We start from the raw sequence: 24,235 nt of genomic DNA on the forward strand, positions 1-24,235 counted from the left end.
GTATCATAGTACTATTTAAGAGGAACACTCTTACATAGGAGTATTTAAGAATATGTAAGACTGTGACTGAAATATTTAATGTATTTGAGTGAATGACAGATATGCATGTACGGTATATCATGTGTCTAAAATGGAAAAACAATTAAACTTTTCATTTTTTTTTAAATTTTGAACAAATATAGGATATAATTATATAATTTATTGAAAACTTATATATGGAAAAATCAAAATAAATTTTTTAGGATCGGTTCGAATGAATACCAGGCGCTGATGATTTGTATTTTATGGGATAATTTCTTACTAACACTATACTTTGGATAGTAAAAGGCCAACATCACACGAGCCTTACTTGAAGCGGCAAAAATTATTATCATCACACATTTATTTTCGAAAAAATAAATTTTGAGCTAATAATTTCAAATCAAACAATGGAACAATATCCACATTCAAATGTCAGATAAAAGTAACCGAGTCTATCTCCGAATTTGCAAAGAGAGAATATAGGGATAGTAAGAAATGAAATTCCAACCACAAATTTAGAAACGATATTCCTTTATAAATTGAGAATATGCTATTATTTCTTAGACAAAAAACAGAACAAAACCAAAACTAATGTAGTATTATTATATACACGCACCAATACAAGTTTCCACTTAGTACGGCCCAGACCGTATATGGTATGTTGTATGTACCATAAATCGTCTATACGGAAACACCGTATCGCAAAAATCTTACCGCGGATCAGAAAGTCAAACTACTCTTGCTTTCTTCACTCATTGGTTGCTCTCAAAATTCACTTTTTTTGTTCTCTCTCTCATCCCTTCTTCCCCCTTTTTCCAAATTCCACCCTGGCAAAAACCCCTTCCACCGCTTTCACGCGTCTTCTCCCCAATTATATAATCCCCCCATTTCCCCTCTTATTTCCTTAGCAGATGCCCTCCAATTCCATCTGCAATTTCAATCTCCTATCCATAATTGTTTGAATTAACGATTTAATTGAAGAAGATGCCATCGTTAGAAGACGGAGAAATGTTTCTGCCGTCGACGCCGGGGAAATTCAAGGACAAATCCATCACGATGCACCGCCAATTCTACCGCTGCTTCGCCTCCACTAGCACCATGTTCCTGTGGGCCCTCTTCCTGGTGGCGCTCACGGCCGCCTATTTAAGCTTCCAGTCCTTCGTCGACTCCGGCAGCCGCTACTTCTCCACCGCCTGGGGTGGCATCCAGTGGGAGAAGCAGGTCCGCGCCTCCGCCCAGATCCGCCGCCACAACGGCGTCTCCGTCCTCGTCACCGGCGCCGCCGGCTTCGTCGGCAGCCACGTCTCCCTCGCTCTGAAGAAGCGCGGCGACGGCGTCGTCGGATTGGACAACTTCAACAGCTACTACGACCCCTCGCTGAAGCGCGATCGGAGAAATCTCCTCAATTCGCAAAACATCTTCGTTGTGGAAGGCGACATCAACGACGCGCGGATGCTTGCGAAGCTCTTCGAGATCGTGGCGTTCACGCACGTGATGCATCTGGCAGCGCAGGCCGGGGTCAGATACGCTATGGAGAATCCACAGTCGTATGTGCACAGCAACATCGCGGGCCTTGTAACCCTTCTAGAAGCCTGCAAAACCGCCGATCCACAGCCCGCAGTGGTGTGGGCCAGCTCCAGCTCCGTATACGGCCTCAACGAAAAAGCCCCATTTTCCGAATCGGATCGGACTGACCGACCCGCTTCCCTCTACGCCGCTACTAAAAAGGCCGGTGAGGAAATCACCCACACTTACAACCACATCTACGGGCTCTCCATAACCGGGCTCAGATTCTTCACTGTATACGGGCCCTGGGGCCGGCCCGACATGGCGTATTTCTCCTTCACCCGTAACATTTTACAGGGGAAACCGATCACGATCTACAAGGGGAAGAATCACGTGGATCTAGCCCGTGATTTCACCTACATTGATGATATCGTGAAGGGGTGCATCGGGTCGCTTGATTCGGCTAAAAAGAGCACGGGCTCGGGCGGGAAGAAACGGGCTCCTGCGCAGTACCGGATCTTCAATTTGGGGAATACTTCGCCGGTGACGGTGCCGATGATGGTGGGGATTTTGGAGAAGCAATTGAAGGTGAAGGCGAAGAAGCACATGGTCGAGATGCCAGGAAACGGCGACGTTCCGTTCACGCACGCGAATATCAGCTCGGCCCGGAAGGAATTCGGGTACAAGCCCACAACCGACTTGCAAACCGGGTTGCGGAAGTTTGTTAGATGGTATTTATCGTATTACGGCTACGATCATGGCAAATCTGTAAAGTAAATTTCATTCAATTGTTTAGGATTAAATTTTTTATTTTTTAAGTAAAAAATGAAAAAGAAATGCATACTTTTCTTGGGGATGAATAGTGGGAAAAGTTGCACTTATCATCTTCGATATATTTTTTTTTTTAACTTTTTCCTTGTTCTTGAATGAAAATTCGTGTCTGCTATCCTTTTCTTCAATTTCATTGTTTCAAATACAGCTAGTTAATGTTGTTATCACCATTAATTCGTGGGGAATGAATTGAAGTTTTTTTGAAGTGAAAAACAGTTGTAGTATATTCGTTACTTCGTGGCATCTCAATTATTGAGGCACCCTTTACTTTAGTCATTATCATGTGCATAATTATTGTTTTCACTAATATTTTAGCAATTAATGATTTCTGATTATGACAAAAGTGTGTGTGCAGCTGTTATTTCCGTTAAAGTTAGTGTCCATTTTTTAGTGGCTAATCAATAATTGATTAATTTATAATCCTGGTTTTTAGTTTGTGGAATTGACCGACTGATGTAGTAGTATTTAATTTGTGGTGTAGCACAACTCATGAACATGCCCTGCCGACTTGAAAAGGAGACATACCATAAAATATCCTAATTAATACTTGAACTCTTTTAGTAGTAGGAGTATACTTTTGTTATTGGTATCCAATTTCAATAGTATTTTTTTAATAGTATCGAAAAATCTTTTTTAATATTATAATGTTATAATGTAGACGTGAACTTTTTTTTAATGTACACGTGAACTTGTGTAAATATCTAGGCTCGCCCGTCCTTGTCATTTTTATTGATAATGTGGCGAGGACACATGTTGCACGTCGTCACGTTACTGAAAAGTGGTTTAAAATAATTATACTAGTACTATTTTTCCAAATAATTTTTATCATTCAAAATTGGATCCAAACTTTGAAGGCATGTATGTAGTATGTAATTGTAGGTGCTACCGTGTCGGAAAATATGGACATAAATGTAAAAGATTTAGCACGTCACAGATTCATTACCCATATGAAAACATTCATATAATTAGTTGAATGTTTTTTCGGATGGTTATAATTAATGCTCAGTTATTTAGTTGAAAAGTATAAGGGGTGTAGTTGTATCGATGGGGTGATGCAACAACACGAGGTGGTAATCCCATGACGAATTCAATGTATCTACAAAAATTTACCATGAATACAACATGAAATTAGATATGACAAGCAATGGTGTGACACACAAAATGGTAATCCCACCGTCACTATTAAACTTGGCTAAGTTGCTTACTAATATAGTACTAGACTAAATTGAGTTTTACTAAAATATAATATAATGTGATATATCATGAAAAAAACACTCCATATTTAATGGTAGACCTATTATTGTAAACAGTCTGAGAGCTTAATGAAATTATAAATCCTAGTGGATGCTATTTAATTGTCTCTAGAGCATTAGCAATGGAAAGTTCGAGAGTTTAATGAAATTATAAATCATGTTGGAAAGTTCTTGCACTGCCAATATATACAATCTATGTTTCTCAGCATCCTCGAAAAGTCGTGCACCACCTCGTGCATGACCTACAATCTTATGCATCTGCTTTCGCAAATAGGTGGGGCTGAATATCTGAATCACGCCTTTACAGTACTTCTTCAGACACTCGTGACCAGTCGTGTTGACGACGTGAAGATACTCATCGAACATATCGGTCGCTCCTTCGTAGACCATCTGCCTAATTACAGTCGTGCACTTATGCAGCGGCAACAATCTGAGCTTGCCGTCGGCGTCCCAACGACTTTGGAAGCGCGGGTAACACGCTGCCAACACTTTAACAATGCGCAAGAATAGCTCTCGCCGCATTTTGAAACACCAATGGAAAACCGCCGGGCCCCATTGTGGCTCCTCGGCAAAGTAATCCGCGTACAGACGGTCATGAGCCACGACGTGGTCACAGTTGACCACCTGGAGGTGCCGAATTGGCCTGGGGACTGCCTCCTAATTGGGTTCTGGATGGTGTTGATCCGCCCTAGCTATCACACATTGTACTATGGTGGCTAATGGGTCGTCGGATACGGATGGGATAAGGTATTTATACTATAGAAATTATGAAATAAATGGGGGTCCGATCATCGACCATCACCAATTGGCCAAGGCCGATCAATTGGCCAAAAGGCATAGAGAGAAACAAGGGCCTTTTATCGGCCCATCTCCTGTAATGGATGGCCGATCTCAAGACCTGGAGATCGGCTCTACGAGTACTCTTAAATTATTAGTACTACGTCGTAATAAAACTAAAGTTTATAATGAAAACAATAGAAGATTTAAAAGTGGAAAGAAAAATTGTAGATGGTTTGCCTTAAGCATCCACAGCGGCGAGCACGCGCTCGTCTGTCCGTCCGTGCTAGCGGCGCGGCACCGCTGTCCGCCGCTGGCACGGCGCTGCTAGGTGCATCGAGCACGTCCGTGCCAGCAAGAAGCCGACGTGGCACGTTCTGATTGGCCAACGGCATTTCCGTTGGAAATTTAATTTTTTCTTTTTTTATAAAAAAATCAAAAATAATACCAACAAATAAAAAAAAATATTTTCACAATCCCAAAAAATGGCCTTTTTTTTACCGTTTTCTTGTATTTTTTTAATCCCCAAAATCATCTATAAACACACACATTCATCATCCATTTTTACATCAAATCATCTCTCATTTATTTTTTCATACAACTTATCTACACCTTCATCTCTCACTCAAAACCTCAAATGGATTTCACCAATCTCATTACGGAAGCGGAGGGCGAAGAACAAGAATACTATGAACAACACCGTACCGCTTATGAAGCCTATGTCGCAACGAATACCCCCGCCCCTCCTCCTCAACCTACTAGATCAACTCGCCACTACATCCCTTGTGACCGGGAGAGAGCCCACGAAAGGCTCGTTGCCGACTATTTTTCCGACCAGCCGCGGTTTCTGGAAGATTACTTTCGGCGCCGTTTTCGCATGTCAAAGCGCTTGTTTATGCGTATTGTCAACATATTGGCCGCCCGTGTTGAATACTTTCAAACAAGTATAGACGCAGCCGGTCGGCAAAGTCTCTCGCCGTTGCAGAAGTGTACGTGTGTCATCCGACAACTTGCTACTAGGCAAACAGCTGACCTCTTCAACGAGTATTTGCATGTCGGTGAGTCCACTGGAATCCTTTGCCTTAAAAAATTTTGTGAGGGTGTTCGTTGAGCTTTCGATGATGAATTCCTTCGGGCACCCACCACTGATGATTGCCGACGATTACTTCGTCTTCACGAAACAGTCCATGGCTTTCCCGGTATGCTTGGCAACATTGACTGCATGCATTGGAGGTGGAAGAATTGCCCGACTGCTTGGAGGGGGCAACACTTAAGCGACCACAAAGGAGGCGGCCCAACACCAATCCTTGAAGCGGTCGCCGACTACCGTCTATGGATTTGACATGCATATTTCGGTGTTGTCGGATCCAACAACGACTTGAACGTGCTATATTCTTCACCACTCTTCAATGATGTGTTGAATGGTGTAGCACCGGCGGTTGACTTCACCGTCAACGGAAATGTATACCACATGGGTTACTATTTCACCGATGGTATCTACCCAAGGTGGTCGACTTTCGTGAAGACGCTCAGCAACCCGCAAGACCCGAGGCGGGTTCTTTTTGCGCAGCGCCAAGAGTCCGTTCGGAAAGACGTCGAAAGAGCTTTTGGGATCCTTCAAGCCCGATTCAACATTGTGAAGGCCGCGTCTCGACTGTGGTACGTGAAAAATATCGCCGACATCATGTACACATGTATTATCTTACACAACATGATTATAGCCGACGAAGGGCCGAGGGCGGCTAGCTTTTACGACGAGGATGAAGCCGGAAGCTTAACCGCGAAGTCTCCCCTACGCCGAGGTGTGCATACGACGGTGGGTGAGAGGATCGAAACAAGGCACACAATGCGCGATACCCGAACTCACGTTGCGCTACAAGAAGACATAATCAAACACATGTGGGCGAAATTCGGCCACGAGTAGTGGGTTTTTTAATTTTATGAATTTAATTATGTAATTTTTAATTTTTAGGATTTTAATTATGTAATTTTTAGTTTTTTTGTAATTTGTAATATTATTTCGGTTATTTTTAATGAATTTTTATTTTGTGGAAATGTTTTTATTTAAATTGAATAATGGAATGGTGGGACCCTTGTGCTCGTCCTTGCGGAAAAGCACGGATGTGGGTGTTGTACTATTGCCTAAGAGCCGGGAGTAAAAGTGAGGCTGGGCCCACATCCATTCTTATTGGCAAGAGCACGGATGTGGATGCTCTTATCATCAAGAATGTTACTTTTTCTTTTATCACGAAAAGTAACGGTCTGATTTGATAAAATAATCAAAGAAAGCTGTAACTTTTGTATTGATTACTTGTATGTTTCTTGAAATAGTATACAAGGTTACAATTTCGGTAAATTTAGGTTTGTGGTCAGGTTTAGCAATTGAAAAAAATAAGGTAATTCTATTATACCCTTCATTTAATCATTGCAGCCTCTATATTTATTATAATAATATGAAAATGATATGTGTACAATTATACCCTTATAATTTCTAATTTACATGTAATTACTAATGCCTAAATTAAATTCTATAAATGACAAAAAATTGAGAATAATTTCAGTCATGAGACCATATCGCACCACAAAACAAATTTAGCTAATTCCTTTCTGATGATTGAATGGGATGAATCCTCATGGGCTCATAATTTAATACAAAAAGTTGTAATTGCTGCTGGCCTGTCTAGATAAGAATAGAATTTTATTTAAAAAAATATAGTACTAGTAGTGATATATTTATTTCTCACGAATATTTAAACGACCCAATTTATGTAACTTCGAAGGCCCAACTTCGTGGCAATATAGTGTCCAGTAATTCCAACACTAACCAATATAGGAGAATAATCTGGCGCATGCATTCAATTTCAACAAAAAAAAAACAGTGTACTATTCAAAATATTAAGTGACTGTATGACTATACGTATATATTTGATTCCCAAATAAAAGGTGTAAATGTATACTCTTCAAACAAAAAAGTTTGTTTGTTTAAATATACATAAATATTTATATTAGAAGGAACGAGGTCCAAAGCGAACAATATTTGTGCTCCTACACTACAGGCCACTTAAACATTTATATTGGTGAATCCACCCAAAAAAGATGATAATAATAAATGAATAAAGACGGGTTGGCAAAGAAACTAAGCCTAAATCTCTACTAGCATAGCCACTTTGAATGAATATAAATAGCAAATTTGTGATTTTGTTACTAGTATAATTAGTTTTATTCGAATACAAAAATATATCATTCGAAACTTAATTCGCGGAGAGCAGGTATTTTTGGAAATTCACAAAGTTGAATAAGAAAATTATTTTTGGTTTAAGGGAAATATATAGTGATGTCAATATGGAAGAAGCAGCATGAGGTAGGATCATCGAAATTGGCGGCTACGCACGAATGGCCCTCCCAAATTAACACTTTTCAAATCTTCACCCTACAAACCCTCAATTTCTCATGTCATCTCACCCCTAATTCATTGATTCCATTTCATTTCGATCCAAGAAGCACCAAATCATCTTGTATGGCGTCGTTCCGCAGCAGGAGCCTTCCGTTTGCCTCGTCGCGTCTGGTAATTCAGCTGCTCACTAACGAGTTTATTGATTTTTTTTCTTCTTAATCTTCGAGTGCATTACATTTGTCTCCGATTTGCTTTTGGCAACAAGTGAGAGATTGTGATTGAAGATGCGGTACATATTTGTGCGTGCGTGTGTGTAGTGTGTTTACTGATTGCTGAATTACATTGTTTTACCAGTTACGATTTTAACCAGCAAGTTGTATTTATCATCACTTCTGATTACTAGTTTCTGTATTTCTTTGATTTTCAGATGCAGAGCACGAATCCTGTGCATTCTGGAGCTGTGGAAGGTCGTTTGTATTGAACTGTTTTTTGCTTATTTGATATACGAACCATGTTAGTTTTCTTAGTTCCTAGGTTTATGTGTAAAATGCAGCATGTTGCACTTCCGTAATTCTTAACAGTTGATTATTCTTGCAATTGGAATGCATTTCGTTCGAGGCAAAAATACGCGGGGTAATTGATCATATTCAAAATTTAATTTAGATGATTGTTTGTAGCTCAAAATGCAAATATGGACTTCTTCTGCTAATAACTGTGGAAGCTCTTGATATGAAAAATAGGGATGATTGTTTATTTATTTGATTAAATTGTGGAAATTTTTAGGGGTGGGTGGGAACATACTACGCAGATTTAGATCCATTATTACTACAGAGGAGCGGGTGCAGAAATTGGAGAAGGAAGGGACCCATATATTGCAAGAGGAAATTGCCAATATTCGGCAGGCATTTACTGCTGCGAAAGACAAGTTCCTCAAAATACCAGATGCGCTGAAAGAAATGCCCAAATTAGATCCTAAAGGTCACAAGTGATGTTCCCTTTCATTTCCTTAAGCTACAATGTCAACTTTTCTTGATTAAATAATTTATTTTTCAAGTTTAGTATGTAATCTAAAGCAGTGATACTTACTCCATTTGGCATTGTAGGCATATATGTCAATAAGAACTTGAGATTGGACAACATACAAGTGTATGGGTTTGACTATGACTACACATTGGCACACTATTCTGCCCATTTACAGTGCTTAATATATGATATGGCGAAAGAGTATTTGGTTAATGAGGTTTGTTCTTTGACATCTATGGAGAAGTTCTTATATAGTTCAAGTTCTCTCCATGTATAATACGCCAGAAACAAGTAGGAATTTACATATTTGGTCTTTGTTGTGTGGTTTTCAGCTTAGATATCCTTGTAGTTGCTTGAAGTTCAAATATGATAATTCATTTCCAATAAGAGGGCTATATTATGACAAGTTAAAAGGATGCCTGATGAAGCTGGATTTCTTTGGATCAATTGAGCCTGGTGGATGCTATTTTGGCAGACGCAAGGTATTATCTATGCTTTTGTCATCTTATTCTTGTACTTTATGTTAATCCCTTCTAGAGAAAAAAGTATTTGGATTGAATAGAAATTTCTCTTCTATTCTTATCAAACTTTTGGGAGCTATATCTTACTCTCAGAATGGACTTGAAATTTTGCTGGATAAGTTACAGTTCATCCATGCTACTGCGAATAGAAGGTTTCATTTCTGGAACTTCTAGGACTGGGGCAATGTGTCTTGGTTTGTGTAATTGGATGTCCTTTTGATTTAATTATGTTTCTTGATGCAAATGAGGTTTTAGATATTGTTATAAAGGTTGCCTTCTTTATTTTTGGTACCAGCTTACCCGATCAGAAATTGACAACTTATATGGCACAAGGCATATTGGTCGTGATCAAGCACGGGGGCTTGTGGGTTTAATGGACTTCTTTTGCTTTAGTGAGGTTAGTTCTTTCTTATATTTTTGTTCCTATTACGGTTTTTCCCACCACAGAATTTCCATTGTAAATAATCATTGTTTTGTTGTATGCTGTGAATAATGTGGTACATATTGTTATATTGTATTTCTGTGGATTGAGAACTAATAGAAAGTGTAGTGTTCTATCTACCATTCTACCTCAGAATGAACATTTCCTTACTTGCACAAGGAGGGTTGATTAACAATTCAATGTTATTTTTCGACACTCGACAGGCATGCCTTATTGCTGATATTGTTCAACATTTTGTTGATGCTAAGCTGGAATTTGATCCTTCTTATGTTTACCAAGATGTCAACCAAGCAATCCAACATGTACATAGAAGTGGCTTAGTACATCGAGGAATCCTTTCTGATCCGCAAAAGTACCTTGTAAAGAATGTATGTAAACATTTTCACTAATTACTTCTTTTATCATCCACTTTGATACTTCCAAAGTGAAGATTTGACTTGTTTACTCAAAATTTGGTGTCCTGTACTAATCCAGGGACAGCTACTTCGTTTCCTGAGAATGCTAAGAGAGAAGGGAAAGAAGCTTTTCTTACTGACAAACTCTCCCTTTTATTTTGTGGATGGAGGAATGCGCTTCATGCTGCAGGTAACTGTCATGTCAGACGCAGGCAATGTGGATTTATCTGCTCCTTGTACAGTTGCCACAGGTTGAATATTGTTTTAGGAGTAATATTTGTAGATATGTTTCTCATTTTTGTGGATATTGTTTCCCTCTTTAACTAGGACTCATTGGGTGACCAAGACTCCTGGAGGGAACTTTTTGATGTCGTGATTGCTAAAGCCAACAAACCGCAGTTCTATACATCAGAGCATCCATTTCGGTACTCCTGTTTTCGGATTACATGTTTCCATCTTGATGCATTTGTATGACAATATTTTACTACCATTAAGTTTTATGGGAGGATGTTATTTTTTCTATCTATTCATCATCAGTTAATTTTATCACACTATATATGTTGGTGGGAAATCTTCTTTTGGGATATAAACTTGTTGCCAATGTTTGATCAATTATATAATGATTTAGGAATTACTACAGTGTGCAAAGGTTTCTTCAGAAAGATTGTCTTCAAGGAGGAAAAATTGGAATTTATAAAGTGGAAGTCCTTTAAGGATCTGGGATTAATATACGAACATACTATACAGATACATCTTCCGTGGTAGTATACATATTAGATTTTACATAATTTATGCTTTTTTGATTTATATGGCCCAGTAGACATATGATTGACTTATGGGGTTTATATATTTTTTTTCCCTTATGTATCTCTAGAAGAGAGAGATGGGTCTTTCTTGTATCTCTTCCTTTGAAGTTGTCAAAAGTTTATCTCAACTAATTTCCTTTTTCCCTGCTCCTTTTTTTGAAACTTCATCTAGCTGTTATGATGTGGAAAAGGACACATTGGCTTTTACTAAGGTGGATACTTTTCTTCCGAACAAGATATACTACCAGGGATGCTTGAAGGCTTTCTTGAAAATAACTAAGTGGAATGGTCCTGAGGTACTCCTGCATGGCCACTGGCCACCTCCTTCTGAACACAATGATACTACTGACTTGTTTTGTTGACTGAACAGTCTTGAACATTTTAAATTTTGCAGAAGCATGCAAACTTATTATGCATTAATATTTTCTTAACTTTCTTTTTATTTAGTGACATAATGTCTTACTTATCTAGGTGATGTACTTTGGGGACCACTTGTTTAGTGACCTTAGAGGGCCTTCAAAATCAGGGTGGCGTACAGCTGCCATAGTTCACGAATTGGAGGTATGCCTTCAGTCTTGCCGTTCTATATTTTACCAGTATATGTGGTAACAAAACTGCTCCTTTTTTAGTCTAGAAGAGGAAAATTGTTTATTGTTCATAACATTTCATTATGACAGCCCAAAACGGCCAAAACAATGGAGTTCGTTTCATTATTTTCTAACAAAGAGAAAACTGGCTTAAGGCTTGACTTTAATATTTTTTTGGATCCAATTCAGATTGTAAGTCTAAAAGATAGTATATGTGTAAAATTAATTTTTGTTTTGTAAATTCTTTGAATATTTTTGTAGAACGTTATTGAATATTGTCACATGCCTCTTCTATGGGAATTTAAGTTCTTTCGACATATTCCATGGCCATAGTTTAGTTTGAGCTGCTCGTAAGAACTCTAATAGCTAAGGAAGTATTTAGTAATAGGTCATCTTAGCTCCTAAAAATATACAGGTTTCTTAACTGTGTTTTGTTAGGACCTGTGAGTTGTGACATGGTCTAACTATCAAGGTTCAAAATATGACATTATCAACAAAACTAGAAAATGTTAGCTGGTGGCAGCCTGATTAACAAGATGTAATGTAACTTGCTTTGCGAATAAGACCTCTAGTATCTTGCTACAGAATCCCATCTTCGGATGCATGCAACCTGTAGCAGTGCCATTAATGTTTTGATATGCCATTGACTTCTTCTTTTGTGCTCCTGAAAGAAGTGTGCAAGTTAAGAACATTTAATATCCATTATATGGTTGTTGGCATGCTTAATGCTGTTCCCAGATTGTTGGTAATAGTCAAAAGATTACTTGTAATAGCTTCTTCCATCCTGTCCAGATTTTATGGATGCATCCATTACATTTTATCATCTTGTCTTGCTTGAGATATGAAGTAGCGATTATTTTCTTGATTGCTTTCAGAATGAGATACGGATCCAGAATGAAGATGGTTATCGTTTTGAGCAGGTAATTCCTTTTGAGAACTCTTGAGGTTTTACTTATCGAGTGTTCCAACTTCTGAGTCAGATATTCTGTGTGAAATTTGATATGATGTGTATGTATCATTCAGATGGAAGCAATGGTATTACATTTCATTACTATAATTACTATTTTGCTTCTAATTAATTTATATCTTATTAATAATTAAGTACTACTATATCATTGTATTATCTCACAAGTCATTAGCTCACTGTATGTATACACATGGATACACTCATACACATACTATCATATGTTAGCTATTGTGTACTCAAGACTGTTATTTAACACGCAAAAGCGAGCATACATACTGTATACACACACACACACACACACACACACACACACACACATATATATATATATAGTTATTAAAAGTCATTTCAGTTATGCAGAGTAATACTCTATTATATGAAGATTATATATTGAGTTAAAAGATTAGTTTGTGAATGAGCTGACCCACATGTTCACAGGATAATAATTTGTTCCTTTTGGGGGTAAATTCTTGGTTCTTGTTATAATTTTATTATGTTATTTTTATATTCTGAATTTTCAAACCGCCTCTTAACTCCTCAGGCGAAGTTACATATAATACAAGAGCTTCTAGGGAAACTGCATTCTGCCGTTGGTAAGGGCGACGAATGCGAAGAATACACATCTCTTCTTCAGGACCTCAACAACGAGAGACAGAAGGCACGTCAGACTATGAAAGACATGTTTAATAGGTCCTTCGGAGCTACATTCTTGACGGACACAGGTCAAGAATCTGCATTTTCTTACGACATCCATCAATATGCTGATGTTTACACCAGCAAGCCTGAAAACTTCTTATTTTATTGTCCTGAGGCATGGCTGCATGTGCCTTATGATATAAAGATCATGCCGCACCATGTGAAGGTACATTTAGTACTATTGCATGCCTTTTTTTTTGACAGGAAAATTTTTTCTGACTTCACTTCTACTTGATATGAATCGTAGAGAAAGAGAAGTGTAGATACAATAAAAATGAATACTGTTAAAATTCACATTAATTCCATGCATCCAATCCTTCGATCGTTTTATATACCGTGTAGGGCTAGTTGAAGTTGTTGACTGCACATGATCATAGTGTGTATTGCAATCTTTTCAACATTCTTTGTCAATGGAAAATTGGAATCTCAATCGTTTCAGAATTTATTTCAGGTATCTTCGAGCTTATTCAGTAGGTGATCGATACACACTCAGAACCCTCATTAGAATGGAAAAGAGAAGCAATGACCTACCAGTGCAGTATCAGTTTGAGTCTGAAATTATTCCAATACACACAGTTGGCTTACACAGTCATTAATCAAATCAATACTTGAGAAGATTGTCTTCCACCTTTGACGGCCAAGATTGGCTTCTATCCATTCGTTCATTTTTTAACAACGTAGTTTGCAACTGAGTTCATGTATAATCTCGTTTAGTTTACAGAATTTATGATGATTTTTTTCTGCATCTTCATCGCAGTAATGTTCGAATTAGTCATGTTAAAGTATGAAGTATGGCTTATTTATAGCTTCCGGGACATGTACTATCAGATTAGTTAAAGTTTTGGAATAAATGTCCATTTTTGTTGATTAAAATACAATGATGTTTATCATGTGAGGACTGAGGGGGGGTATAATATCCATTGATTAATTTTCCATTTTTGGACTTTTATAAACCAAATTGCCCCGGCTACCAAATAAAGAGGTTTGAGAAAGGATATGGGTTTGTGGATGGCTGGATGCTGTTATAATGTACTCCCTCCGTCGCTTAATAAGAGTCATATTTGGTTTTGGCAAGACATTAAAAACGTTAAGAAAAATAGGTTGAATAATTTAGTGGAATGTAAGTCCTAACATATATATATTTAGTTTTATAATAAAATATTAGTAAAATAAGTTGGTAGAATGTACTCCGTATTATATCTATTTACTATTTATGGTAAAAGTGAAATAAGACTCTTAATGAAGAGCGAATGGAAGGGACAAAATAGGACCCTTAACGCAGGACGGATAGAGTAGTGATTAAGTACTAGCAAACTTTCGACACATATCTGTTACCCACTTTTAGATAATCGACGTTTAGAATTTTCATTGTAGATAGTGGTTGGTTTTTTTTTCTCTAACGGCTATAGTACTACTATCTCATTGGCATTATTTATTTGATTTTATATACTACCTCCGTTCACACAAAATATATAATATTGTAAATGACACGAGTTTTAATGTGCAATTAGTAAAGTAAGATAGATAGGGAAAATACGGTGGAAGTAATGTTTATGGATTGAGGGGTCCACATTTAGAATGACGTGTATGGTTAGTATTTGTTTAAAACTATTCATTTTTATAATTAGTCTAATTTTGATGGACGGCCTAAAATGGTAAAATTAGTCTATTTTTTGTGGACGGATGTAGTATTTGATTAGATTTGATTATAATATTTAATACATTATTTTATTTATTAATATTATTAATTTAATAAAATTATAAAAAAATTATTATTCACAGTCTATTTATTTGGGCCCAATTATGATTGGATCAAGTTTAATAGGGCCTGTTCACATGGTCTAGACATTGCATCACAGTTTAATTATTCTAATCGATGAAGTAATAGAATTTTCTAGACCACCAAGAAAAGTATAAACGCCCGTCTAAATTTCCAGAAGCGGAAGAAAGAAATGGCGGTGATCGAGCAAGATTCCTCCGGTGAAGAAGATTGCAAATCGCAGCCTCGTGCTCCCGCAGCCGCGCCCTCGGGATACAGTACGGACGGCTATGAGACTGCCAGTGATACCGAGCTGAACGACGCCGTTCCGGGACAGGATGCTCATTCTTGCAGTAACGGGGATACTGCTGAAAATGGAAAGAGCTTCGGTAGTGAGGCAAACGGTAACGCAGACGGCCAAGTCAAGGTAGAACAACAGCGTGAGCAGACTGTTACAGTCGATAAGGACGACGCTGAGGTAATGATTTTGCTTCTTATTATGATGCTTGATTTAGAAGAGGCTATGCATTTTTTCATTGTAGCTTCTGGACGACTGAAATTTCTCACAATTTTTAAAACTTTAGTGTTAGTTTCTGAATATTAGGGTAAGGATTTTTAATTGGTATAGTTAGTGGTTGAACTTACGCCAATCTGTAATTAGGATCTGTTATACTATTAACCGTAGTTAATGTTGATAATAGTTTAAAATGGTGTTAGTTTTATAGGGATTTTGTTTGAGATCTATGTTAGGTTTCAATTTTGTAGTTTGACAACATAAAAAATTATGAACTGCGCTCTGGAGTGGTAATGCTTTCTTACCTTTTGTTTTATGCTGTTTATGATGAGTAGAAAGCTTTAGCCCGAGCTAATGATGTAAAACTCGAGGGGAATTTGTTGTTTAAAGATGGACTATATGAAGATGCGCTGTCCAAGTATGGGTGTGCCATACAAATTGCGCCAGTTGGTGATTCATCCAGTGAACTACGTTCGATATGTCATGCAAACAGCGCTACTTGTTTCTTCAAATTGGTATGTTCCTCTAAAGTGATATTAAGAGATGGATGCATAATTTTAGTGCATAGTTATGTTTTTGTTGTTTTTTCTTATTGAGCTTTGGTCCATGAAGATGTGCATCTTACTAGTATGTTATATGATTATAAAGTAACGTTTGTGAAATCTGAATGAAACCTAAAACCTTATAGCTTTATTTTTTCTGGCATAGTCTAGGCAGATACTTTTTTGCCTTTTGACCAGCATCTTGATTCCTTTCCTATTGCACTCTTAACTTTGCGAAAAGCATCTATTTGTGTAAGATGTAGTAGTTATATATAGAATAACAATTCTTATGCTCTTCTAAGTCCTGTTTAGCCATGTAGTGAAGCAAAAATACTATTATATCTACCATTTATAAGAATGTTTTGAGCTCTGTATTGAACAATGCTAATTCCAGTTATATGTTTCTCAGCATCTCCAAATGCTTGATCTTAAGTAAATAAAGAAATTCATTTGCACATTTTGCAACTAGTCTGTGGAATGCACTGGTTTAAACTGATGCAATGAAGTACTGCATTTGTTTTCAGTTCATTTCAACCAATTCTGATCCTGTATCACATCATTTAGTTAATTTTTCTACTACTTGTGATCAGCAAAAATATGAGGAGAGTGTTAAAGAGTGTACAAAGGCATTTGTTTTCAGTTCATTTCAACCGATTCTGATCATGTATCACATCATTTAGTTAATTTTTCTACTACTTGTGATCAGCAAAAATATGAGGAGAGTATTAAAGAGTGTACAAAGGCATTTGTTTTCAGTTCATTTCAACCGATTCTGATCATGTATCACATCATTTAGTTAATTTTTCTACTACTTGTGATCAGCAAAAATATGAGGAGAGTGTTAAAGAGTGCACAAAGGCATTGGAGCTGAACCCCACCTACATGAAAGCTCTTTTAAGAAGAGCTGAGGCACGAGAAAAGCTTGAACAGTATGAAGAATCAATTGCTGGTAATTTGAGTGCACTGTGAAACATAATCTTTAATTATCAATTTTTCCTTCAATTATTAGTTTCTGCTGTGCCCCTAGAATTCTCGGTGTTCCCTCTCCCAGTCATTGTTTTTCATGTATAATGTACTCAGACTTCGTGATGATATCATGAGCAATAGGCCAGTGGTTAAATGTGGATTTACTTATTTGAATAAGTCAATTGTGTCTTGTTTAATTACATTGCAGGGTTATTCTCCCGTATGGTTGAATTTTAATTGTGTGGTCACCTGAAGTAATATATTTACTTTTTTTCAGACATGACTAAAGTCATAGAACTGGATCCATCAAATGATCAAGCTAGGAGAGCTATCATACGTTTAAAGCCATTGGCAGATGAAAAGCGGGAAAAGATGAAGGAAGAGATGATTGGTGAGTGCAAATCTATTTTTAAGCTTGTGGTTTTAATTTCCAATTTTCTGTAGTGGCCTCGGAGGTTGCTTCTATATAGTTGCCATTGAGTTATTTTACTCGAAGTTGTACATTTTCATCTGGTTCTTGAAGTACTGCTAGTATGAAAGCACATGATGACATATCTAGGAAATGAAATGACTGTTAACTGAGCTACGTTTCTGTTAATATCTGAAATGCAAGAATATATATTGATATGTTGGGTTTATCTACCAGCATGTGTATTTAGTGTATTATCAGCTCGGGTAACCGAGTATTGAAAGAATGCAGTTTTTCTCTCATTGTCTATGACTCTATGCATGTATTTCTTTTCTCAGTAGGAGCATAGATCTAAGACTAGATCCTTTAATTGCCTACTTAGTAGTCCTCTCCAACTTGTAGGCCTGATGTCCATGTTTATGGGATTGCTTATTTACCAAACTAGGGCATTTGTAACTGTTGTAGTATTTTTCTTGAGAGACTGTATGCAATAGCTTCTGGCTTTAAGATTAGAGTTTCAAGTGTACTTGTGGACAATATCACACCCTTCTAGCTTTAATTTCTAAAGGCTTCATATTACATTCACCATTATGTACATTGTTATTCCCCGATGCCATTTCCTGATATTGTACCCCCTCCGTCTGCCATTATGAGCCCATTTCTTGCCGGCACAGGTTTTAAGAAATGTTAAGTAAAGTGGGTGGAATAAAGTTAAGTGGAATATGGGTAACATGAGTTGGCTCGAAGGAATAATTTTGTAGTACGGAATATTTATTTTTCTGTGAGAAAATTAATAGAAATTGTAGTTTTTGAAGTAGAGGTGATTTATACATCTCAACCTAATCAAAATTTTGGTATAAAAGGAAAGATGCATTGACATGTTAACTTGTTGTGATGTTGTCTTATGTTGAGAAGGTTCCTTGTATTAGGCTCACAAGTTGCATTTTGAACTGAGCATGATTTATGTTCGCCTTCTGCCTCACTGTTATGCATGACATTGCAATGGCTGCGCTTCTAATGTGCAGTGGAAGTTCATAATTCTACTTTTTGTTTGAAAGACTTGAGATGTTTGCTTCTATTATAAGATTGTTGTAAGACAATGAAATTTGCTGATTTTGTGAGTGCAGGAAAGCTGAAAGAAATGGGGAATTCCATTCTGGGTCGTTTTGGGATGAGCGTGGACAACTTTAAAGCCGTGAAGGATCCAAATACTGGATCATATTCTGTCTCATTTCAAAACTAGGCTGTGCTTTCCAACATTTATGCTGAATGCATTTGTGGTTATGGGGTGACTGTTGTGGAATAAGAGCTGTTAAAATTAAGACACTGCTTAGTTGGGAGTATTTGTGGTCATTTATTGTAAAACTTTTGCAGTAAGTTATGTTTTGTTACATAATGTTCCTCGTTCTCCCACTGACTTTATTCTTGCTTGTTTCCTAAAAGTTTAATCCCATACACCAATTTGTGTGTATATGTGTGTTCTTGATTCTAAAATAAGAACATATTTATCAAAAGCAAGAGCAAACAATAGGTCATGATTACCACAATTTGATCAAACAAATGAACAATTGTTCCTATTTGCATATCAAGAACAAAATAAAGCATCAACAATATTTTGCCGACAATCTTGGTGAACACATTAAAGTTTTTATAAAACCAAACATTTGCAGCCTCAATATGTCTGAACAAGGCAACTGACAACTACCTATTCCATAAACCACTTCAGTTAGATTACAGCCAGTAATCCTAAGAAAAGGCAAAGCCACAGGAAATCTTGTTTCAACTTCACCATGTCTGCATACTCAGTCAACTTTATTCTTGCTTGTTTTGGGCTAATTTGAAAGGTTAGCAGATTAGTTCAAAAGATGGCATGATGGCCGAGCCGATATCTCAATTCGAGTAAAATAAGCTCCTCGTAGATCTATCCATCTATCAAGGCTTCCGCATGTTGCTCCAAGTACCCTCTGCTATTCATCTCTGTTAACCTAAATCAAGCACCATATTCTCATTTTCAATTGCACCATACTACAAAAAATTTGCTTCTCACTCTAAAATTTAGATTCTTTAAGGAAACAACCTTTCCCAAATCGAGCATTGTCAAATGTCATGCGTGACATCCTCTACTAAGACAAACTTAGTGTGGGGAAGTAAAAACAAAAGCATTCTGCTGATGCAGGAAAATAGCAACTCACCTACTAATGGTGCGATCTTTAGCAAAACCTAACTCGTTGTCCACACAAATGTCAGAGTCATCGGATTTCCTCGATCTTGAAGAGGTCCTCGGTGCCAATTGTTGAGCATCAGCTATTGTTACAATCCGTTCGAAAAGTTGAAATGGAGTCCCCTCAGCAGTGCATAATAGTCTAGCTCTCTTCTCATACATAACCTGTACCAGCAAACATTAACCACAAGATATCACATTTCGTGCAAACAATATTTCTCATGGATAAATTAAATCTGAAACAAAAGAAGTCTGAAGGGCTAACATCAACTAAAGTGACAAACCGATACGCTGCAGTCCTATTGGAGAGCCCGAAAATTGGCACGCCATCGAGTGCAAGTGTATGGAATTTATCTGGTAAGAAGGAAATGAATTACTAAGTATCTCGAGTATTTCTCTAAACTGTGCAAGTAAATACATCAAAAATAAAAATTATCCTAGAGGAAAAACACAATTATTTCCAAATAGAGAACTCAAGAAAATTAGAATGGAGCTGACTTGTGTTTCGGTAGGCGAAGAATGAAGGTGATACTTACTAAACAGCCCAAAATAGTCTGCGGCCCCAAGAGGCCTGTCGCATAATTCCTCAAAAGGGAAGAGAGCACAGCCGTTGGCACCCAGTGGCACCTAATGAAGAATGGGAATTGATGAAGGCAAAAGGCATAAATTTATTCTAAACCTAGAGCTCTGCTGCAACAATTCTTAAATCTTTGGATTAGTTTTATACCTGTAATTTTCTCCCCATGACAACTTCCACCTCTTGTGGAGAAGCTGTCTGTTCATCAATTAATTGATGAAACTTTTTCTTGAGAAGGCCTGACAAATGCTTACCGACGAAGTAGAAACCTTCCTCTGCCTATAATTCAGGGCAAACCAATAATATGCACAGAGAAATAGAACAAAAGACACAAAGAAGATAAATACATTGAAGTGAATACTGCCCTAGAAGTGTTCAGAGACAAGCTTTACCAATGATATTCTCCGGTAGTCAATGGAGGAACCGATTTGATGAGCTACACACCTTTCCTACATCAGAGTTAGATTCTAAGTCATTAAGAGGTTCAACACGTAGCAACATATAACAACAGTTTAAGATGCCGTTATAAGAGAGATTCATACTTGTCCATTGAACCATGACATCAGATTGAAAATGTACCTTTAAAGTAGCAATGAATGGAAGAAACAGATCCCTCTGCAGCCCCCCTTCGTAGAGGTTATCCGGAGCTCGGTTTGAAGTAGCAACGAGAACCTATGTGTGAATTACAACACAAATCACCAAAAAGTAATTATAAGGCCACTGAGCCTGGTTTATAAGTCTATGCAAATATCAAAAGTAGAATCAGAAAGTAGGATCCTCACAACTCCATTGCTAAATAAATGTCCAAATAAACGATTGAGAATTAAAGCATCAGCAACATCATTCACCTAAGCAAGAAACAAAAAATATTAATAATCTGCTGGAAGATTGAGAAGAACATGGTAAATAACTAAATATGATATAGGCAGAACAATAAATTACTTCAGCAGTTCAACATACCATGAATTCATCAAGGCATAGCAAGATTGCTTCATCAGATATCTCTCCAGCAACAACTTCTAAAGGATTTGACACTCCCTTGTGCTTCTGCAGTTAAATTTCACCATGATCTTAAGTTCTAGTCAGATCGGATAAATCCATGCATATCATATGTTTGAACCTTCTCTCTGTGACTCCATGACAAAAATTAATTAACACTTGTTATTTTCTCAAAAAAAGATATAATGTTGACCTTGCTTTGTCATCACAAATGTCTGATGCGTTTAAGTCCTGAGATAATCCCACTATACGACTACAAAGAAATGCCAACTGTAGCATTCTTATCGGAAAGAAATGAACAAGAACTCCAGCACATGCTAAGTAATGAAGGAAGAGGCCCCAGAAGCAATAAACAGGCTTTTCTTCATGGATGACACATGATACCAGATATTTTCTCCAAAATTAACTTTTCCTATTTTCAGAAGAAGTACATAACATACTTTTATAGGCACTAGATAACATATATTCTCCCTTAATAGATGTTTCAGATTTACTAAGCATATCTGTGAAGGTAAGTTGATATTTATAAGGAAATAAATTGAAACACAAATGAAAAACATAGATCAGAAATATCACATCTAAAAACAGAAGATGCTGAAAAACAAATTGGTATAGCAGCATAATAATTTCTGTAGTAGCTTGATGTTAAAAACACAATGAAACTTTAGTAAACCAACCAGACAACTTTATACAAGGACAATAAGAAAGAACAATACTTGTAGGCGGCTGTGAACGTTTAGCATGAAGTCATGGAAATGGATCCTCTTCTTCCTCCAGTTGGAAGGACTGGAACGTTTAGAAGGTTCACACAAAGCAGGAGAGAACTCGAATTAGATGATTACATGACTACAACCAAACACAGGCTAATTTGAAGATAAGCAAAGCACTTTAAATATTGATCCTTACAGCTGATTAAAAAATAAGTCCATCAGCATAGTCTTTCCAGTTCCCACTCCTCCATATAGATAAAGTCCTCTCACGGGTGCTTCTGAAGACTGGGGTGTAAAACGTGACCACAGCCACCTACTCCTGTATATGTACAAAACTGATTGTTAGAAATCTATAATAATTTCAAAGTAAGAAAATAATGACACCCAATTATGCAACTATGGATACTACCAAACTAAGACTATCAGTGATACATAGAAACAGGAATCAGAGAATTTACCTCCCAGCTTTCTCAGAAGTAGCATAACGATCCAATAGGCAAGCTTCTGCTTTTTCAACAAGCTCATTGTACAGTCTTTGAAGCTCCGCCAGGGTATTTAGCTGCAAAGTCATGATACAAACATTCTCTGTGGAGATCATGACATATAAAATGAGCAATTTCGTAACATTTAGAAAGATTTTAGCATGACATATTAAATGAGCAATTAGATCAAGTTAACTGCATCTCCTTGACGAATAAACCCACATTCTTCCAGCAATTTAAGCAGTAATATTAAGTGAGTGAGTTCTCTTTTTCTATTTCCTGTAAATTAAGGGCACAGCAGACTCTATTTAGCAAACCAGTAATTTGCACTTCCAGTAAGCAATCCATCCATTCAGGCAAGCCACAAAGTCGCAAGTGAATACAATTATAAACACATAAGAATTTCAATCTAATTAAAAAAATTGAATTTCACTCCAACACATTACGCCAACCTGAAAGAAAAGAAAAGTGACAGAAATGGATTTATTATTAATTCTAAACTATAAACCTGGCAGGCATCTCCATCCAAAAGTTCACCAGCGGCTATCCTACGCTTGTATTCTAGCAGAGGCCCTCCTCCATTTAGTTCTGCCAATGAATTAGACAAATAAAACCAATGTGAATTCTTTGCTTGCTCATACATTATTCCAACATTCAATGGCAGGATACTTCAAAACAATATACAACCTCCGTTAGTCAATGTAGCTACATCAGTCGATAAAGTAGCTCTATGGACCATGAGTTTATATCTACTTTGACATAATTCATCTATACTACGGGACATGCTATATATAGAGCGGTGATCCATTCTGAACCAAACATCTCTTCTTCTAGACGAGTCCTCATATATGATGTTTCCTCTAGCCCTGAAAGCTGGCCTAGATATCCTCGCGGCCCGAATAAGAGTCCTCATTTTGCTACAGATCTCTCTTTTAAGATTCAGACGATTCTATCATAACCCCGTGATTATGCCAAGTGCTGCAAATAAAAACTGCATCCAATATTCAAATCAATGGAAATTTTACAGGAATAGGGACTTATTCCCACTTTAGATGAACACAGCAACTCCAAAAATATTGTAAATTGTTCAATTAATCAGAATCCATCTTTAATTTAACACAAAGTTGGCACTGGTTGACCACCACAAAACCAAATTTAAGAGAAAACATGGATTGAATAAAAATGGCAAGGATATTGCCCTCTCCGCTATTTTGAGTTGTCACAAAAATTCAACCTTTTCAACAAACTTATTCTCTCAAAATATTAGTAAATTCTAATTAACCAACTCAGCAGTGGAAGGAATATGTATATAAAATGAGCAAAGACATCTTCATCATCAAGCTCAAGAAACAAAATCCGAATTTCCTGCATGCAAGAGAAAGATCAAGCAAGGAAAAAAAACAAATTCAAACCTGGTCTGCCGCAGCACAAATTATTCAGTCCCAATGTCAAGAATGTATGAATGAATTGAATAAATAAGAAAAGAAAAGACTTTAAATCGGGTATTCAGAAATGGAAAAAAAACAATCTGGGATTGAGAAATCCTATTATTTCAATCTCCAGTATTAATGGAGATTGAATTGGCGTGCGGATCTTGTGTTATTGAATTGCTTCAAGTTCATGCTGACGCGGACTAGATTCCATGTTTCCTATATCGCCGCCTGTTCGCCCCAACATTTATTATGTTCATTCATTCATACAAATACTTGTGTGTTTATCCATCGAAATTCATCTGTACCTATTTATATTAGGTAGTAAGTTTTTTTAGATCACATTTTCCATTTATAATATTTCTACTTTTTTTTCTTTCTATAACTCATTTAAAAAAATTTTAGTA

At 37.1% G+C, this 24,235-nt stretch overlaps 5 protein-coding genes across 6 annotated transcripts; 3 read left to right on the forward strand and 2 right to left on the reverse strand.

The window, feature by feature from the left end:
- The first annotated feature begins 865 nt into the window (after positions 1 to 865).
- On the forward strand, positions 866 to 2,486 carry LOC121753229 (UDP-glucuronate 4-epimerase 1-like). The gene has a single exon (XM_042148440.1). It carries the CDS (start codon positions 1,006 to 1,008, stop codon positions 2,302 to 2,304), a length of 1,299 nt encoding a protein of 432 aa, XP_042004374.1. The 5' UTR covers positions 866 to 1,005; the 3' UTR covers positions 2,305 to 2,486.
- An 874-nt stretch (positions 2,487 to 3,360) lies between these two features.
- On the reverse strand, positions 3,361 to 4,133 carry LOC121752599. Its single transcript, XM_042147719.1, has 2 exons — positions 3,802 to 4,133; positions 3,361 to 3,454 (listed from the first exon to the last, which is right to left on the reverse strand). The coding sequence occupies exons 1-2, from the start codon at positions 4,131 to 4,133 to the stop codon at positions 3,361 to 3,363; spliced, it is 426 nt and encodes a 141-aa protein (XP_042003653.1).
- Positions 4,134 to 7,694: 3,561 nt separating this feature from the next.
- LOC121751427 (5'-nucleotidase domain-containing protein DDB_G0275467-like) lies at positions 7,695 to 14,092 on the forward strand. The gene is made up of 14 exons (XM_042146167.1): positions 7,695 to 7,953; positions 8,210 to 8,252; positions 8,566 to 8,760; positions 8,886 to 9,022; positions 9,138 to 9,287; positions 9,622 to 9,723; positions 9,972 to 10,136; positions 10,243 to 10,353; positions 10,491 to 10,588; positions 11,142 to 11,265; positions 11,441 to 11,530; positions 12,432 to 12,476; positions 13,065 to 13,385; positions 13,671 to 14,092. Exons 1-14 carry the CDS (start codon positions 7,723 to 7,725, stop codon positions 13,695 to 13,697), a joined length of 1,839 nt encoding a protein of 612 aa, XP_042002101.1. The 5' UTR covers positions 7,695 to 7,722; the 3' UTR covers positions 13,698 to 14,092.
- Positions 14,093 to 15,114: 1,022 nt separating this feature from the next.
- LOC121751635 (tetratricopeptide repeat protein 1-like) lies at positions 15,115 to 18,805 on the forward strand. The gene is made up of 5 exons (XM_042146433.1): positions 15,115 to 15,456; positions 15,828 to 16,007; positions 16,857 to 16,983; positions 17,278 to 17,391; positions 18,537 to 18,805. Exons 1-5 carry the CDS (start codon positions 15,172 to 15,174, stop codon positions 18,650 to 18,652), a joined length of 822 nt encoding a protein of 273 aa, XP_042002367.1. The 5' UTR covers positions 15,115 to 15,171; the 3' UTR covers positions 18,653 to 18,805.
- A 165-nt stretch (positions 18,806 to 18,970) lies between these two features.
- On the reverse strand, positions 18,971 to 24,096 carry LOC121751634 (AFG1-like ATPase). 2 transcript variants are annotated; one of them, XM_042146432.1, is made up of 15 exons: positions 23,811 to 24,096; positions 23,086 to 23,389; positions 22,907 to 22,986; positions 22,375 to 22,475; positions 22,113 to 22,235; positions 21,923 to 21,992; positions 21,168 to 21,254; positions 20,990 to 21,055; positions 20,787 to 20,879; positions 20,600 to 20,656; positions 20,358 to 20,486; positions 20,167 to 20,257; positions 19,896 to 19,984; positions 19,602 to 19,795; positions 18,971 to 19,394 (listed from the first exon to the last, which is right to left on the reverse strand). In XM_042146432.1, exons 2-15 carry the CDS (start codon positions 23,309 to 23,311, stop codon positions 19,331 to 19,333), a joined length of 1,470 nt encoding a protein of 489 aa, XP_042002366.1. In that variant the 5' UTR covers positions 23,312 to 23,389; positions 23,811 to 24,096; the 3' UTR covers positions 18,971 to 19,330. The 2 variants fall into 2 exon arrangements, with proteins under 2 accessions (XP_042002366.1, XP_042002364.1); XM_042146430.1 differs by having other exon boundaries at positions 23,086 to 24,096.
- Between the last annotated feature and the right edge of the window lie 139 nt (positions 24,097 to 24,235).

This window comes from Salvia splendens, chromosome 10, assembly GCF_004379255.2.
Source record: "Salvia splendens isolate huo1 chromosome 10, SspV2, whole genome shotgun sequence".
NCBI lineage: Eukaryota > Viridiplantae > Streptophyta > Magnoliopsida > Lamiales > Lamiaceae > Salvia > Salvia splendens.